The sequence below is a fragment of the Ptychodera flava genome, chromosome 16 (genome assembly GCF_041260155.1).
Source record: "Ptychodera flava strain L36383 chromosome 16, AS_Pfla_20210202, whole genome shotgun sequence".
Taxonomy (NCBI): domain Eukaryota; kingdom Metazoa; phylum Hemichordata; class Enteropneusta; family Ptychoderidae; genus Ptychodera; species Ptychodera flava.
Genome location: NC_091943.1, coordinates 8,752,558 through 8,768,640, shown reverse-complemented (window position 1 = coordinate 8,768,640; position 16,083 = coordinate 8,752,558). Strand labels below are relative to the sequence as shown.

Sequence of the window (16,083 nt, the reverse complement as noted above, 5' to 3'; positions counted from 1 at the left end):
TTCAGGCAACGTCTAAATTGACCTTTCAACATCAAGAGTCTTTGGATAACAAGTCTGATTTATGTAGAATCATTATTGAACGTACGCGAACTGTATGTCAGTCAAGTTTAGCCACGCTGACAGGACTTCAAACAAATCATGGATGTATTTTTGGATGGATGTATTTTTTACATCCATGAACAAATCAAGTTCATGGAATTTTCAGTGCTGCAGTAGGCTCAACCCTCTGAGCATAGGGAACCAAGAAGTCTGGTTGTTGTTGTTGTTTGTATTGTTGTTTATGTTTATTAGTCGTGTTGTTGTTTTTGACCAATAAAATTCAACGAACATAAGTTGTGTTGTTGTTAATGTTTCAAGCGTAACGTAGATGTCATAAGAAACGCTACAAGGACACTTGGCCCGATACAACTGCCGGCCATCTGCTAACGCGTACACTCTCTTCATACACTTAAACAGTGTATAATTATAAAAAATGACAGCAAAATTCATGAAAATTGGTAAAATGTCCCTCAAAAATTTTGTTGGGAAAAATCGCCGTCATGGATATACAAAAAATGGTACCGGTGAGCGGCGTCGCTTGACAAAACGTCGGCATTTTATGGCGATCAGCGCAGAAATGATCTGAGAAATTTTACTGTGCAGCTACAATAGTCCACAGACACATTCATTCAAAATCATCAAAATGGAGAGTGATTTTTATCTAGAGAAGCGTGGTCCGTAGCGGCACATATCCCGGGCCCCGTCGCGACTATGGTAATATCGATGCGTGCAGAGCCGTAAACTACGTCGATATGTCGGTCAATTTATATTTTTCTTGATTATGTCATAGTGATCGCGCCAACTAGATTTGCAATATCTCTATCACTCTGTAAAAAACTACAATGCTATCAACACAAGACATAACATTGGTGTCGTGTGATAAACACATAAATATTTCTAGTTTATTCCTTGCTTACATTCATCGTTCTGTTTGCTCAAAGTTCAAAGAATACCTACCATACTGTAATCTTGAATGCAGAGCTTCGGACTTCAAAACAATTATACCAGCAGGGTATTTTATTGACACGAACTTTATAGCAGAATGCTTTCTTTATTGAACGTGTTTATGAAGTGATGATAAACTTGATCGTAAACTTGCTCCAAGTCTGTAGGCGTATAAATATCAAAATGGCATAAATTTAAGGAATAAACTTCGCCTACCCGGTTGTTCGCATGTCGGGTTGGTGATAGGCTGTTACGTAGTTGTGGGGTGAACGATGTGGCTAAAACGTCGCAACCCATCGTAGTAGTTAGCCAATTTTAACTGGTAATTTCAGTGCCTTCTTTATTGAGTACAAGGACATTCATGCTGCTATCAAATATAGATAAAAATAGACACGACAAATTGTCCCCAGACGCAATGTCGATATTTGCTATCATGGAATGGCTCTACCGATGTATGCACCAGAGTTTTATTTCCCGATCTCGCACAAATTGAACAAAATTTGGATGTCGTAATTTACTTGAACTTTACATCTGATAAATTGTCAATTATTTTTTTGACATAGATTACACCTAAGACATGTTAGGGGGTGTTCGTGAAATGCACCTTTTGTTCGGTATTTAGTTTGCAATATTTTACAGACGGAAGAGAACTGAACATACGCAACAGTGACAACGTACTAGTTTATTTGACCAAGACGTAGATGTACACGCTCTCTCTCTCTCTCTCTCTCTCTCTCTCTCTCCTCTCAAAAAAATACTGCAAACTGTAGCCGTTCATGCCATTTACCGCTGTGCCTGCGGTATTTCCGCGATCGTTAGGAGTAGAAGAGGTGTGAATGATTCACTTCCAGTCTGTGGTAAATGACTTTTCATGAATATTCAGTCTCTGAGCAGCGGTAATCCTGGCGGTAAGCGAGGCAGAGGTATAAAAATGATAATTGTCATGGCCTTGAAGCGAAATCTGTTCGGAAAGATTATCTACCTGAAACAGGGCAACAGTAACAGGGAATGTCAACTCATACCAAATCATCAGGCGGGATTGACGACTCATTGGGTAACGCCATAGTGAATGTAAACATCGACCTGGCGGGACGCGATCTCACAACTGGTGGCAAAATTAATTATACCACATCCTATCGTTGGAGGCGCCATCATGTTCACTTTGACGCTCACTTTGACGCTCACTTTGACATTTTCCACAAAGTGCTCGATCACTCAGTTTGACGCTCAGTTTGACGCTCAGTTTGCCATTTTCCACAAAGTACTCGATCAAGCACTTTGACGCTCACTTTGTCAATTTTTGGGGTCTTACATACCTCTACGAACACTTTGTTTATGGTCTGTTGGTTATGAGTAGTTGAAATATTCCATGCTTTGATTCTCCGTAAGGACATGCAGAAAACACCACGATTTGTGAGATTGCAACATTGCGCGACACATTTGTATACAAATAGGCGAGTTTGTATTTGCCGGGGTTTGCTTTGAATTACTTGATAAAGCTTTTTTTATTAGTTTTGATAAAGCTTCGACCCTGGCGAGCTATATGTACCAGGATATCCGCCTGTCTTGTCAGTTGATGCACGTGTTATCAAAGATAGACTTTGAACCAAGAATCAGTCAGAACGATCAAACGCACTCGAAACTGATTCGCGTTGCCGAGATATTTGTGCAAAAGCCATTGACCGAAGTTTGCATGAAAGAGAGCGAGGTTTGTGCATTGGTAAATCTCGGCGGAGTGGAATGTCATTAAAAATCGACGTGAAACAGAATGGTTGATAAAATCTCACCGTAACGTTAAAATGGATGTGAAAATTGTTGACAACACCTCTTCATCACCAAAACTCATCAGAAGCAGAAATGTTGGAACTAGAACATATCTGGTCATTTGAGGACAGTGACCTGGTTACATAACCCAGAAACATTCCGTTAATTTAAGTTCATATGAATTGTATACATCACGTCTTCATCACCAAAATCGATAGAAGCAGAAAAAATGTTACTAATCGCAAAAGCAAGGGCTCGATTTCATTTACAGATTAATATATGACTCAAAGGCAGTACAAAGCCTTAGAAGACCAAACCTTTGTGGCTCAACAACTGCGCTTTTAGTATTTCTTTTTACTTGAAATTCTTGGCTTACAACTTCAACCTCTGTATTCAGAATATCTTTCCTGTGGGATCTATGGAATATCTAAACTCCTACAACATTTATCAAAACCTGATACGCTCTAAGTCAGGTAAGTAAAAGATTTAAGAATAATAAAATGATTATTTATGTTGAGAAAATGAACTTCACGGAAAAAAGTCTAGGAGGAAAGTTAATGTAGAATGCTTGGTGTGATACCTCAATGAATGGAGAGATATTTGAAAATCAAGTACACGTTGGAGCTTTAATTTATTTATTTTATATAATTTTTATTTTTATTACTCATCCAACAGGCTAACCCAGTTAGGTACCCACAACCAACTACCCAATGGAGCAATGAGGAGTAAACTGCGTTGCTCAAGGGGCACAACACCGTGCTGGAGTCTCGAACTCACCATCCCCTGACAGTGAGTCCGTGACACTGGACCTACCGGCTCTCGAACTCAATATCCTCCTACAGTGAGTCCGATAACCTAACCACTGCCCCACGGTGCCTCAAATTTAGTCTGACCTTGGCATGCATGACCATCGTCAACATTACAATGATACTCCAAAAACTCCAAAATTTTGGGGGAAATTCCCTTCGCGCTCGTCTATTGTTCTGTATGTGACTTCAACTTTAACCCTGTCGTAAATTTTCCATCGCGACAAAGTGCAGCGCCTGATCACTGACCTTGAGCCCATCCGTCCGTGGAAGTAGGTCACGCCACAACATTCTTCAACTTACCAGCCCAGCTTGCCTACGTGTCTCTAAATTAAATTTGTTGATATGCGGAAACAGTTTAAATAGTCGACTGGCACTTGTATTTTTTTTTTGCAAATAAATATTTTTGACAAATAAGTATTTCGTTCTTAGATCTTACCAAGCTATCACAATTTTTCCAGTCTAACGTACAATTATCTCATACTAACAAAGTGCTCGCGGAAAACGTTTCTACTGAAACAACAAAATGTAAACTAACATATTATTGGACCAGGTGTTTATACCTACAAACATTTCATACAAACATGTTTATCCTTTTTGCTTTTTATCGTGTGCTTTGTATCTATTTATTATCATCAAGTTGTAGCGACCTCTGTAATTCTATGGGCCTTGAACCCAATTTAAATAAATAAATATAAAATAAACAATAATAAACACATATAATCAAATAACTTTAGTTTGCTGCTATAGTTCCCGTTTCCGTCTTACACGATGAGAAACCCAAAAATGAAACTGAAAATTGTCTTCTAATCTGATTAAGGAACAATGTAACTTTTGGTGACATTAATTTGTTTCTATAAATACATATTGACCCCATAAAGCATGTTGTTTATGGAACAGATTACGCACAATATGAAATATCATTGTTGTCATTGTCTGGATTCATACTTGGATGTCAACAATGATATCTTATATTATACGCATACAGGGTATGTTGGCACGTCGAAGACTATACATGTGTGTTTTACTGACACAACAATACTGGACTGAACACCGAAGGCGTGGAGGTGATCGACCTCCATGACTGAACGTTACAATAGTGGAGCTTTTAAATACTTGGTGAGATTTTCACCTGCAAAGTCAACGATAAAAATCAGCTAGGGGTATAGACTGTTTAATTACACATTCATTGTCCATTTTAGTGTCAATCGTGACAACATTATACAATCATTTTCATAAAAAATGAAATCGTGTAAACTTACACGAGGAAAGGTAACAGAATTATCCTTCTCTGCTCATTCAAACATTGCTATGACAACTATTTGGCAAGCTGAAGTGGTCCATTGTATGACGTAAATACGCGGACGAGAAAGAGCACGTACAGGTCAATTCTGAAATAGCTGTAATGCTAGCTTCTATTTTCCTTTCATGAACACCGCAGCAGTCCCGAGGGTCGAGAATTTGAGATAAATCAGATATTTTACGTTTCAGTGGATATGATTAGCCTGCTCCTTGAAAACCCTTTCTGGGAAATTTCCACGAACAACACTTAAAGACTTTACATTTTTGATGCCAGGTGCAGCTTCTCCGTCCCCCAATCTTCTATTAAAGGGGTATAATTTAAATAGCTCAGTTCTCGTTCGCTGCAGAACACAAGATGGTGGTTGTACTTACGCTAAGATAAGCGGTGCAGGACTGATTAACAGCAAGGGGGCCAGTGTGGATGTAGCCACAAGGGACGGCAACGATGACCTACGAAGAAATCCGTTGATTTGTACTACAAAGGTATGTCGGACGACAACACGGTGAGTCAGTTTGTGTAGCTAATGGACTACGCCGGCGAATTCGCTGAAGATGACGAGAACTGTTGAAACCGAGTACTGCATAATCGTATTTATGCTAAAGAAGTTAAAACAATCAATTTAAACGCCCCCACTGACACTTTCAGTGATCTGATATCATACGAGAGCATCATTACCATATAAAAAAATATTTACTCTGTAAAGAATCGTATTAAAATAACCGACTGTGTATTAAACGTCCTCTCTTGATTGGAAATATTCTTTCTCGAAGCGTCTCTCACGTTGGCAAGTGTGAAGGTTGGTTGAAGATCGTACGAGAAGGAGATAGCGTCACGACTTTAATTAATTATCGGAAGAACAATCGAGAACGGTATATTTCATGGTGTGATCTTGTTTCATACTAAGAAACAATCAAAGAGTGACGGACATTACCGTGCGATGGCAATTGTATAGTTATGATGACTTTGCAGTTATGTAAGTTTAGACAAGTATATAAATGTGTAGAGAATGTTCAATAGAAAGATTCGAAAACTTGGAACGTCACGTTTGCCATCACGTAATGAAGATCTAAAGTGGTGCTTACAACCAACATCTTGGTGCATCTTGGTGCGCAATACGACCCAGAGTGGTATCTGAACTTGTATCTCTCTAACTACGACTTACAACTTCGCAATGTTGAAGCCGAATCAGCCGCAACGCGCCTGTCAATGTTATCGACTCTGCGGGTCTGGCAACGGATTATGCTGCCGTGCGTGAAAAACATTGCACAATCGTGAGAGACTTTATACTTCACAGTCTTCTGTGAAGCAACATCACTGTATCAAGTTGAACGACTTCAAGTTCAATTTGGTGCGACTTTGCTTTCATTCATTTTAACAAGTTGATAGAGTCGAGGATGCTTTGCGCCCGAGAAGTGATTAGATATGCAGATACTACAAACGTGTTACTTTTCCATGTGTTTCCGCAATATTTTGTGTTAGTGTCCATGCAAGCAATGTCAGCTTGACCTGTCGTGACAATCGTAACCTTGAAAGGACCTTCACCGAAGAAAGGAGGACATCCGTTTGTCTTAACCATGAAGTTCCTTGACAGCAAGTATATGTCATCGGCAGCACCATTTGTCTTATGATAATAATCTCTGTTCACCGATAAATGAATATTTCTCTCGGATTGTAAAACCAACAATGGTCCCCTCCATTCAGTCCATCTAACGCACTGCAAGTTTTCATAGGAATAACTCGACAGGACAAGTTGCTGAGATAGCCAAAAGACCACGAGATCGTCGATTGAATCTGTCATAATCGTGCCTTGTTTTATAATACGGTGGGTTACGGCGAGGGTTGTCTGTCGCAGGCGTTTTAATGATGCTAAACTCAACAGAAGTCGACGTGTCTTATATATGTCTTCATATCATCATCATCGTACTCTATTGTACAGATTGTAGTAAAATATTGTCGTATTGTAGAGATTGGTGCCTTCATCTCGCCAAAACCACCGCTCCTGCCATGAACTTTAGCAAGCAAAATTAACATATTGCAGCCACAAGTTGACATTCCCAAGTGAATGCTGATCCGGACGATCAAATGTAAATAAGGACCGTGCATTTTACACATATAGGGCTATGTTGACAAATTAAATAATAGGTATTTAAATATGCTTCGTGAGCATGGTAATTGTTGCCTCATCAGTGGAATTATGAAGGCCTTACCATGAACATACATGGAGCTTGTCTTCTTTTGTATTTGGAGTGTGGAATAAGTAAAGGAGACTCTATGCATAAAATCTGTCCTTGGCATTTGTTATAAATTTGAATGCGTGACACCCGAACTTTCATTGCAGCAAGGGCGTTTAAGTAGCGTGTTTGGAGAGATTGCTAATTTGAAGTACATACGCCAAAAATAAGATGTATGGCAGAGATATATTTGAGATATTCCCAAACAAATAACAAAATCATTAGCTTTCGAGAGATGAATCGAGTATTTTTCAAATGTCATATGGTAACGAACAATACCTCCGGCGCGCCAACCATGGCAACACTTGAAACCGAGGCATCCTTCTGAATGCCATTAGGCAACGCACGAAATAAGCGGCTGTCAAAGGGCGGGAGATTAAATTTGTCATCTTTGTTCGTGGAAAATCTAGAGGTAGGGTCATGTCTGACACGCAGCGATTTTTAAGGATACGATATGACAAACCACACGATATGAAATCTTATCGTGTGGTGTCGTATGAAAACTCGCAGCGTGTGAACTGGACTTTCAGTGTTTTACAGAAATACCAACTAGTGACACAGTTATTTATGTCTTTGCTCAGACCGTTTAATAGCTACTGCATACTTACAATATAAACTTTAAGAGCAAAAAAATAATGGGGTCCTGTAAAACATAACGGTATGGACAGCACAAATGTAGCGTGATGGAATAAGGAAGGCGGAAAGACGGTTCAGTCAAACTTTTACAGCCTGTGTGAGGTCTACAAGGAAACACAGACATATGGATTCCGTGCACTGTTTCCTGCTTGGCGAATAGATCCCTGAAATTCTAAGAACATTTAGACTGGAAGACAGTCTAAAAGTGAATAAATTCGATTAAGGTCGGGTATTTGCCGGAGATTCGATTCAAAATTTAACTCCCAAACAGCAGAGCAGATGTGAAGAAGATGAACTGTGTCAAGAGAGAGAGAGAGAGAGAGAGAGAGAGAGAGAGAGAGAGAGAGAGAGAGAGAGAGAGAGAGAGAGAGAGAGAGAGTATGTGTGTGTGTGTGTGTGTGTGTGTGTGTGTGTGTGTGTGTGTGTTTGCGCGCGCATCTTTCTGATAATTTTTTTGTGTACATTTAAAATAAAAGCACACATTGATTTACACTTGATTTACAGAAATCTAATCTGAATAGATCAACTCTAAGGTTAAAAGATTCAACTTTGTCGACTCTCGGGAGCATTGACGAATAAATAAAAACCGACTTTTTACCTTCAATACTGTTGAATCACAAGTTTCCAAGTACAGCACCATGAAGATGCTCTTCTGTTTCCATGAGCTTGAAACAGTCTGAAATCTCATCAACGGATTTTAAAAAATAGCATTTTCAGCGTATATGACACTATGTAAATCGACTCAGACATCATATAAAAGTTCTTGGACAGCGTTCAATGCTTATTTTTAGCTGCCATGGCAAAATACGCAGAGTCAGAATTGACATTTAGGACTAATTGTTTTTCGTCACTGTAAACCCCTTGCCTCTCAGCGATTAACTTTCTTGAGGACTTACAACATTGAGAAATTCCATGGCATGGTTGAGTGGAAATAAGGCTTTCATGCCCGCGAGAATGATCCACTCGTCATCAAGCGGGGTTACCAACTTTTTGAGTACAAATGTTTGATTAGACCTAGTATTGCTTATCTGAATACGTTCTTAAAATATCTTCTTAGATTGACCATTTTCTTTTCGCAATGTAAGAGACCTTTCAGTTTTAACGGCCGGGGGAGGGGTTGGTAAATTCATCTCATTGGTGTTCCAAAGATAGCCTCCCCCCCCATCCGCCCGCGCTTCAAGTACAAAAAAGTGCAACATTTGCATCTGTTTTTCTGAAGTTTTCACTATTTAATATCACGGCTACCGTGTTCAATTAATTTCAGTTGTTTTTCACTATTTAGACTTGGGCGCAAAGCCTGAAACCACCTGTTCAAATACCGAATTCCTGTTAGCCACCATCAAAATCATGTCACTTCGACTCCATCGGCTACCCTCCGGAAGATACATCCCGGAAACCACTAGAGAAAATGTTGATCAAAGTCAGGATATCCGCGCTTAATGATGGTTCATTTCGAAAGGAAACACAATTCTCGCGTCTTAAAAGCACAATAATGTGCACTTATCTTGTGTTCACCAGACGTATGGCTTGCAGCAGATTGGACAGCTGTGGTATTTATTTACTGTGGTGTATGCGCGCGCGTACTGTGCGCGACGTGCGCAGTGTCCCCCACATGCGTGTTCGCATCACAGAGCAGGCCAGGCTTCCTGGTAAAGACAGTGTATGTGCCTGTCATAATTAGGGTAGAATGCGCCTCGGGAACAGATATTCGGACTATCAAACTTTGACATTGCACTTATAAAATTTGTCAGGGGTAGGGGATTATTTTGAATCTCTTGGAGTGACTAAACTTTTCACAAGCTAATTTTTGCGAACGTCGACAATTTTAGTTTTTCCCTTTAGTTAACATGGGGATGCGGACATTTTGAATTTCAAATGTCTGGAAATACACTTGTTTCTCTAGTACCAGACTTTGCACAGAGTATACTACATAAAGTGCACGTTTTGAACAACTTTGATGATATGGAGCCATATATTCGACAGAAAATTAATCATAAACTATTGTAACCTTGAAGTAATCGGTGTATATTTTTCAGGAATCAATATATTTTATTCATTAATTTCGTATATATTTACTGAATGGTCGAGACATCATGGCATCGTGGTTGGAGTTCTCCCATACGAAAAGTCACCATTTCTGATTAAAATTTCCGAATCAAGTTGAAGTATACGATACTGTTTGATAATAGTTGAAACTAAGATCCACAGCTAATGACTTGCCACTTCAACGGAACAGAACTTAAATTGAACTGTTCAAGAAATATCAAATCATGTAGCATCGAATTATGCTTGAGAGGCAACATTTAATGAGATTATTCGACACACTTTCATTCTCATTAATGAAAAATAGGTTTTTTGCACAAATTTTCTGGCCAATGGGGAGGAAAGGCCGCTCTGTTTTGTTTAGTTGAAATTTCATGCTTTATGCAAATTTCTTTTAATTTTCAACTTGCCTATGGCTTTAATAATGGTCGTTTCGTTGGTCACTGATCTGCAGGTACGAGAGAAAATTTCGAACATAGTTGCCTTAACTTGCGATGGTAATAAATCAAAATGACAATAGCAAATATGCCCGATGAGGGCGTTGGTGACGAAATTATTTGGATTTGGGGTCCACATGCTTCACGCGTGGTTGCGAACAATTTTGTCGACCGGTATAGTGGGGAATCTTTTACAAGATCACACAGTTCGACGCATTGGGTGCAAAGAGTACCATACCTTACATGTAACTTTGAATTCAAATTCAGTAGACCCGGGGAAAACTGACTCTCAAATTGCATATTGCTCTTGACTTGCTAAACTGTGTAGGTCAAGGGGTTTTTTCTAGATTTTTACATCAGTCAATCGAATTAACTACATTACAGGATAAAGCCCAGAGTTGATGATGTAGTGTTGCATCGTATGCAGACAGAAAGTCGAAATTAATGAATACGAATAGTTCAAGGACACAGTTTTAGACGCGGTCTCTCCCTTTCGTGGAAGGATCGTCTTTCGAAGGAGCAATCGACCATTTACTCAAAGATTGGCACCATGGCGAAGGAGGGGCAACAATCGCTCCGTATTACCTATGCCATCAAGATCTTTTTATGAACGGTGAATTGAGAATAGGCAGCCTTAAATTAACGTGCATTGTCAATGAGTACAACATTAACACCCGAAAGCCTCATTGTTCACAAACACAAGCGTGTAACGGTCTTTTATTTCAAAAGGTAGTGATCATGTCTTCACTTCGTTCACACCTTTTCAAAGTTCCGTGGTAACGTGCAGGTTTCGGGAGATTGCATATAATTGGCAGATTGTCTTTATTTAAAGCAACCTAAGGAGTCAGATACTTTGGCTATTGAATAGCTGATTGGCTGTTTGGGAAGAACTTCAACAAACACAATAAGTTTCAGTCGACAAATGGGCTTAAAGCTTCCGAAACGTGCAAGTTCCATGGCCAGTGCTGTACTGCAATGCTAATCTCCTACTATCATATCTCTGTGATCTTTTGCAGATATTCATTTACTTGTCAAACTGCATTTCCATGTTAATGACAGATATTGTATCCGTAAATCAAGTGGTATGTTGTCAGTAATTACAGTAATCTCTCTAATTATTGAGGAAACTTTTCAATCAAACCATAGACCCTCGAGGGTCTATGATCAAACATGCTTAAAGCATAGACGTTCCAAAAAGGAGAGGGGTCTATGCTTGAAGCGCAAAAAGTAGAACTCAGTGAAGGTAGACAAGAACACTTTAAAAGTAAATTGTGGAAGACGATTTTTATTCGAGGAGTTTTTGTCGACACAGACGTCGACAACTATTGGGTCGGATCACTGATGTCATTCAGTGACTCCAGTGTCAATGCTCACAATTACACACCTATCTTTGAAAACGGTAGACTGTCAGTGAAGACGTGGTTGAGGTTTACACGACAGTAGTATTGTATCACAGTGGATAGAGGGACTGTGATTGTATGATCTACGTTTTTTTTCGCTGACTAGCTTCTTCGCCTCTAACTTTCTGAAAATTATAAAATATACCTTGAAAAAAAAAAGAATTGGGAACATCGACGTTCATTTGATACACAGCGGACAGGACAGTCGTCCGAGTCGTCTATGATGAAAATAGTATGCTTCCGAAGATGATGCATGCTCGCTTTTGTAATTATTAAAACGTGTCAATTTGACAGCTTAACAAAATACTGATCACATCATTGCACACGTACAATTATTGACAATTTGCAGGTTTATGTCACGGATGGTGCCTTTTGTACGTCCTTCACGAGCGATGATAATCTCGCAGTGTCTATTGCAGGTTTCAAATAGCCAGCCACTTCTCGATATACATACGGACTCGCGTGTACCGTAATACCATACGTCTCATACGAAACAACTGCAGAGATTTAATCAGGCAAAGCAAATACGCCAGCTTGCGATCTTGTAACGTTTTATCATTATAGCATTGATCGGTTAAACATTAATTTTTGGTACAGCCATCTATCATTTTTTGAGTCTCATTGATACCCTAGCTATTGTTGTTTTACAGTTAACATTTACGGGGCAACAATTACACCGTCTTTCGAATCAAACTGTTCGAGGAGTTCACTTTTAATGTGAAGGACAAATTCGAAAACGTCCACTTCTGCGTTCTGACGGTAAGTGTATCCGGACATTGCCAACTTTGCTACCCGGAATTCATTACGTGTCGCACGGCCTTCTCAGAAGTGAGATATGGTTGAAGCATAGACCCTCGAGGGTCTACGGTTGAAGCTACCAGAAGGGGTGGCCCCACGTCAGCCGTGGAATTCCCAGTGACTATTTATGCAGACTTAGGGGGTCGCGGATCCGCCTTCTCTGTCCGGGTTGTTATCAGCAAGTGTATGTCAGAGATCGAGAAGCGTCATTGACTGGCGATTTACAGACTCTGTTTAGGGCAAAGTACATTGGCTATACAGTGATATAATTTCTTCTGGACAAGTCAATGTTACATACCATGTGTGCGTTTCAGCATCAACGGCTTTCGTGATAATATGTCCGACCTAATGTCTGAAAACTCTGGACAGTTGATTCACCTTTGAAGTTGGCAGAGTTTCCCAAATCATCGTACACTGGTACACTGAAAGGCGGATGATCGAGCGTACGGAGTAGAAATAGTTGACACACGGAATTGTTTACCGGAACATCAATACCGACAGAGAACCATCAACAAAGCCCAGGGCGTACAGAAGTTTTAAAGGTAATACTTTTTCAACGTATTTTGCTAAACATTAGCTCGTTAAAATGATTACGATAAATGTAAACGTAAACAATCATTTTCTGGCAAATATTGTTTTTCGTCGGCACACTGACACAAACCTGGAGCTTGGTGGCGCTATTCGGACTGCTTTTTCTACCATAGCGAGGACGGGAGAAAAAAGTAAGACATTGTACTTCACTCAGTCTTTTGGATGATGTATGAACTTTACAACCTGCTCTCTTGACTTGCCCCAAGTCTGTAGGGTCTAGTTTACGAATATCAAAACAGGGTATAATGAAGTATAAACTTCAGCAGATTGTCGCGTTTGTTTTGAGTCAGAGCTGACAGGCTGTTCTGAACCAGTGGGGTGAAGTCAATGGGCTACAGCCAGCGCTGCCGAGAAAAGCCAAGTGACTGGGGGCCAGTTTACCTGTACGTACTCCTACGTCAGACGACGAAATCATACCTACCATCCATAGATAAAAGAGCAGACGTCCAGTAATGGCAGCACTTACTGCCGACATTGAGCTAGATTCTAGCTCCATGCTGCCGGTAGTCGCATACCACTTAAGTCTCGGCTCATGAAATATGTTTGGGTCGGCGGAAAATATTATTATACGATTTGCTCTGAACTCGATTCAAAAACTGTCAACGAAGTCTGTCTTACGTAATTCTCTGCCACACACGTGAATATGTAAAAGTGAAAGGTTTATTAGTATGCAATTATGCAAATATCCAATATCTAATGACATCTCATTAAGGTCTTCTCCAATCAGCTGTACTGCCTCTGACCATGAAGTTACAAAAATAGGTTTTGTATACATCCGTGTCCAGACAAAATCCCTGCACGACAGATCCATGGAATTGTGATGTTTGATTTGTGTATCTCTTACGTAGACCGAATAAAATCTCTCATTTTCGATTTTTGAGTGACAATGGTTTAAGAAGCACGACACGTTTACCCGCTATCCTCAGGCTGTCTATGATCAAAAAAATAACTTCAGTTTGGCTTACCGGGACTTCAGCTTTTTATAATGTCAACACGTTTCGGTGTATGCGACTGTAACTATCTGCAAATAATAATGAATCTTCAAAGTCTAGTTTCGGAAAAAACGATAGCTTTAATGGTTGACCTTGAAAATAATAATGACGTTGATGGTAACTTAATCAAAATTTGGCAAACGATTTAAAGAAAAACCACGAGAGAGCCTCGATATTGGACTTATTTTCGTTGCTATTTCAGTATTTGGCGAAGTGAAGCAAGTGTAAATCTTAGGCGTATTTTATTCCATGCCTGGCAGTTAGCTTTTCTACTTTCAGGTAGTATACATCTCAAAATGAAAGACTTAAACTTTTGCTCAAACTTCCTTTAATGAAACATTCAACGATTGCCTTACCAAATCAAAAATAAAAATCGAGGGTCACCGTGCAAAGTTTCATTTACCGATATATGATATTCAAAATGGCCACCGTCCCTGTGTTAACTCCATGAAGAAAAATGAAATTTACGATTTTTGGAAGAACTAAGAGATGAGCCCCACACGTGGCAGATCAGAAACGAATTGTAAAAGTGTGAGAGTCCCAATATCTGCCCCCGAGACGCATTCGACCTTGAGTCCAGTCAACGTCTATGGACAGCAGGAACACGGTGATTACTATTTGGTAAATGTAAATGTGTGGATTACATTACTCGAATAGCACAGTTTTACTTCACCGGTTGGAACACTTCAGTTATGAGAGAAACAAAAACTCGTCAGAGTGACCGCTATCAAGTTTGAAAAAAGGTGTCACTATTAAAAGGCTGGTATTCTGCAAAAAGTATAACATTATCAGCAACTTAGAGGTGTAAGCCAACAGAGATTTTCATTTTCTTAGACTTCGAATGACTTTTAAACAACACAGTGAAAGTTTTTACAGAACTGATGCTCAAAGGTTACCAGGTACGTATTTATGCAGAGACGCCGTTTGTTGAAAGTGCTTCACTACAGAACCGCACCGTCACAACCAGGAGTGACTCTGAATGCCCATGTTGTAAATAAAAAAAAATAAAAATAAAAAAAACCCAATTTTAGATCTTTTTACCAGAACAATGAAAGGGCTCTTTTACTTCACAAGTAAAAAATCAGAATTATCCAATGTAAAGGTCTCATACAGAGTAAATAGCCATTATGTTCAGGCATCATGTGTGGTAAGTAAAAACGTGATGTGCAATCAGACACCGAACTTTCATCAGAAAATGGCGCAGTCATTGGTTGCATAATAAACTGTCAAATCGTTTACATAAAACATTCCTTGAAAAAAAATCTACGGAAAGGGACACCCTCTAAGATTTTACATGGTTATTGTGAAAGTTCATTGACATCTGCTAATTGCATACGCCTACATCTGGGTACGTTGGCAGATTAACACCAAATTTGGAATGCGCCCACCCTTTCATTGGTTAAATATATGCCTCATTAGTTTCCTGACGACCACTGACGACTCCTCATCGACGATGTAATATTCAATCTGGTTGTCAATTTCAGAGTTGTGCCACATGATTGGACATGACCGTCAGAACCATTCATAACCAAAATATTCTCTCGGTTTTTTGGTTTTTACAGATCCGGGAGAATTACAAGCTGCAACCAATCGTCTCTCCACTTTGTGTCACGTGATTTAAGTTGGGTAATCTTACAAAGCAATCGGACTTTTAAACAAGGGCACTGTGATTTTCTAACATTGCACGTGAATCGTAACGAGACTCGGAGAATACACAGCCATGGATTCCTCTCGGCAGGTGACTAGCAAAGAAAACCCGTACAAATCTGCAAACCCTTTCTCCAAGCTTTTCTTGTGGTAAGGCCAAGATTTCTGTACTTTTGTTCTGTATTTTTCTTGACTGTGTAAACACAATTTGACTCTAGATAAATCTGAGTGTCCGCATAAAATGAAATGAGGAAATAAAGTAACGACCAACGAAAGAATTGAGTGCAATGCTGTACCATGCAATGCTTAAATTCATGGAAATGTTTCATACAGAATCCAAAGCCGTCAGTTTCTAGAAAATGATTTCAAAATCGCCATTTCTGTCTCTTGCAAATAATATTGTAACAATCGCCCCGAAGCCAGTTTTTGCCAGGCAACGCTGTGTGTGATA

The 16,083-nt window shown here is 39.5% G+C and overlaps 1 protein-coding gene across 2 annotated transcripts in view; it reads left to right on the top strand.

Annotated features, from left to right (window-relative positions):
* Nucleotides 1-16,083, top strand: part of LOC139152728 (ATP-binding cassette sub-family C member 4-like) — a 41,985-nt gene that overhangs the window by 5,230 nt on the left and 20,672 nt on the right. The window contains exons 1-2 of one of the 2 annotated variants that reach the window (XM_070726039.1): nucleotides 12,166-12,944; nucleotides 15,548-15,782. In XM_070726039.1, the coding sequence (XP_070582140.1) occupies nucleotides 15,706-15,782 (77 nt within the window). In that variant the 5' untranslated portion in view covers nucleotides 12,166-12,944; nucleotides 15,548-15,705. Of the gene's footprint in view, nucleotides 1-12,165; nucleotides 12,945-15,547; nucleotides 15,783-16,083 lie in introns of those variants that run through there. The other variant, XM_070726041.1, reaches the window with a different exon arrangement.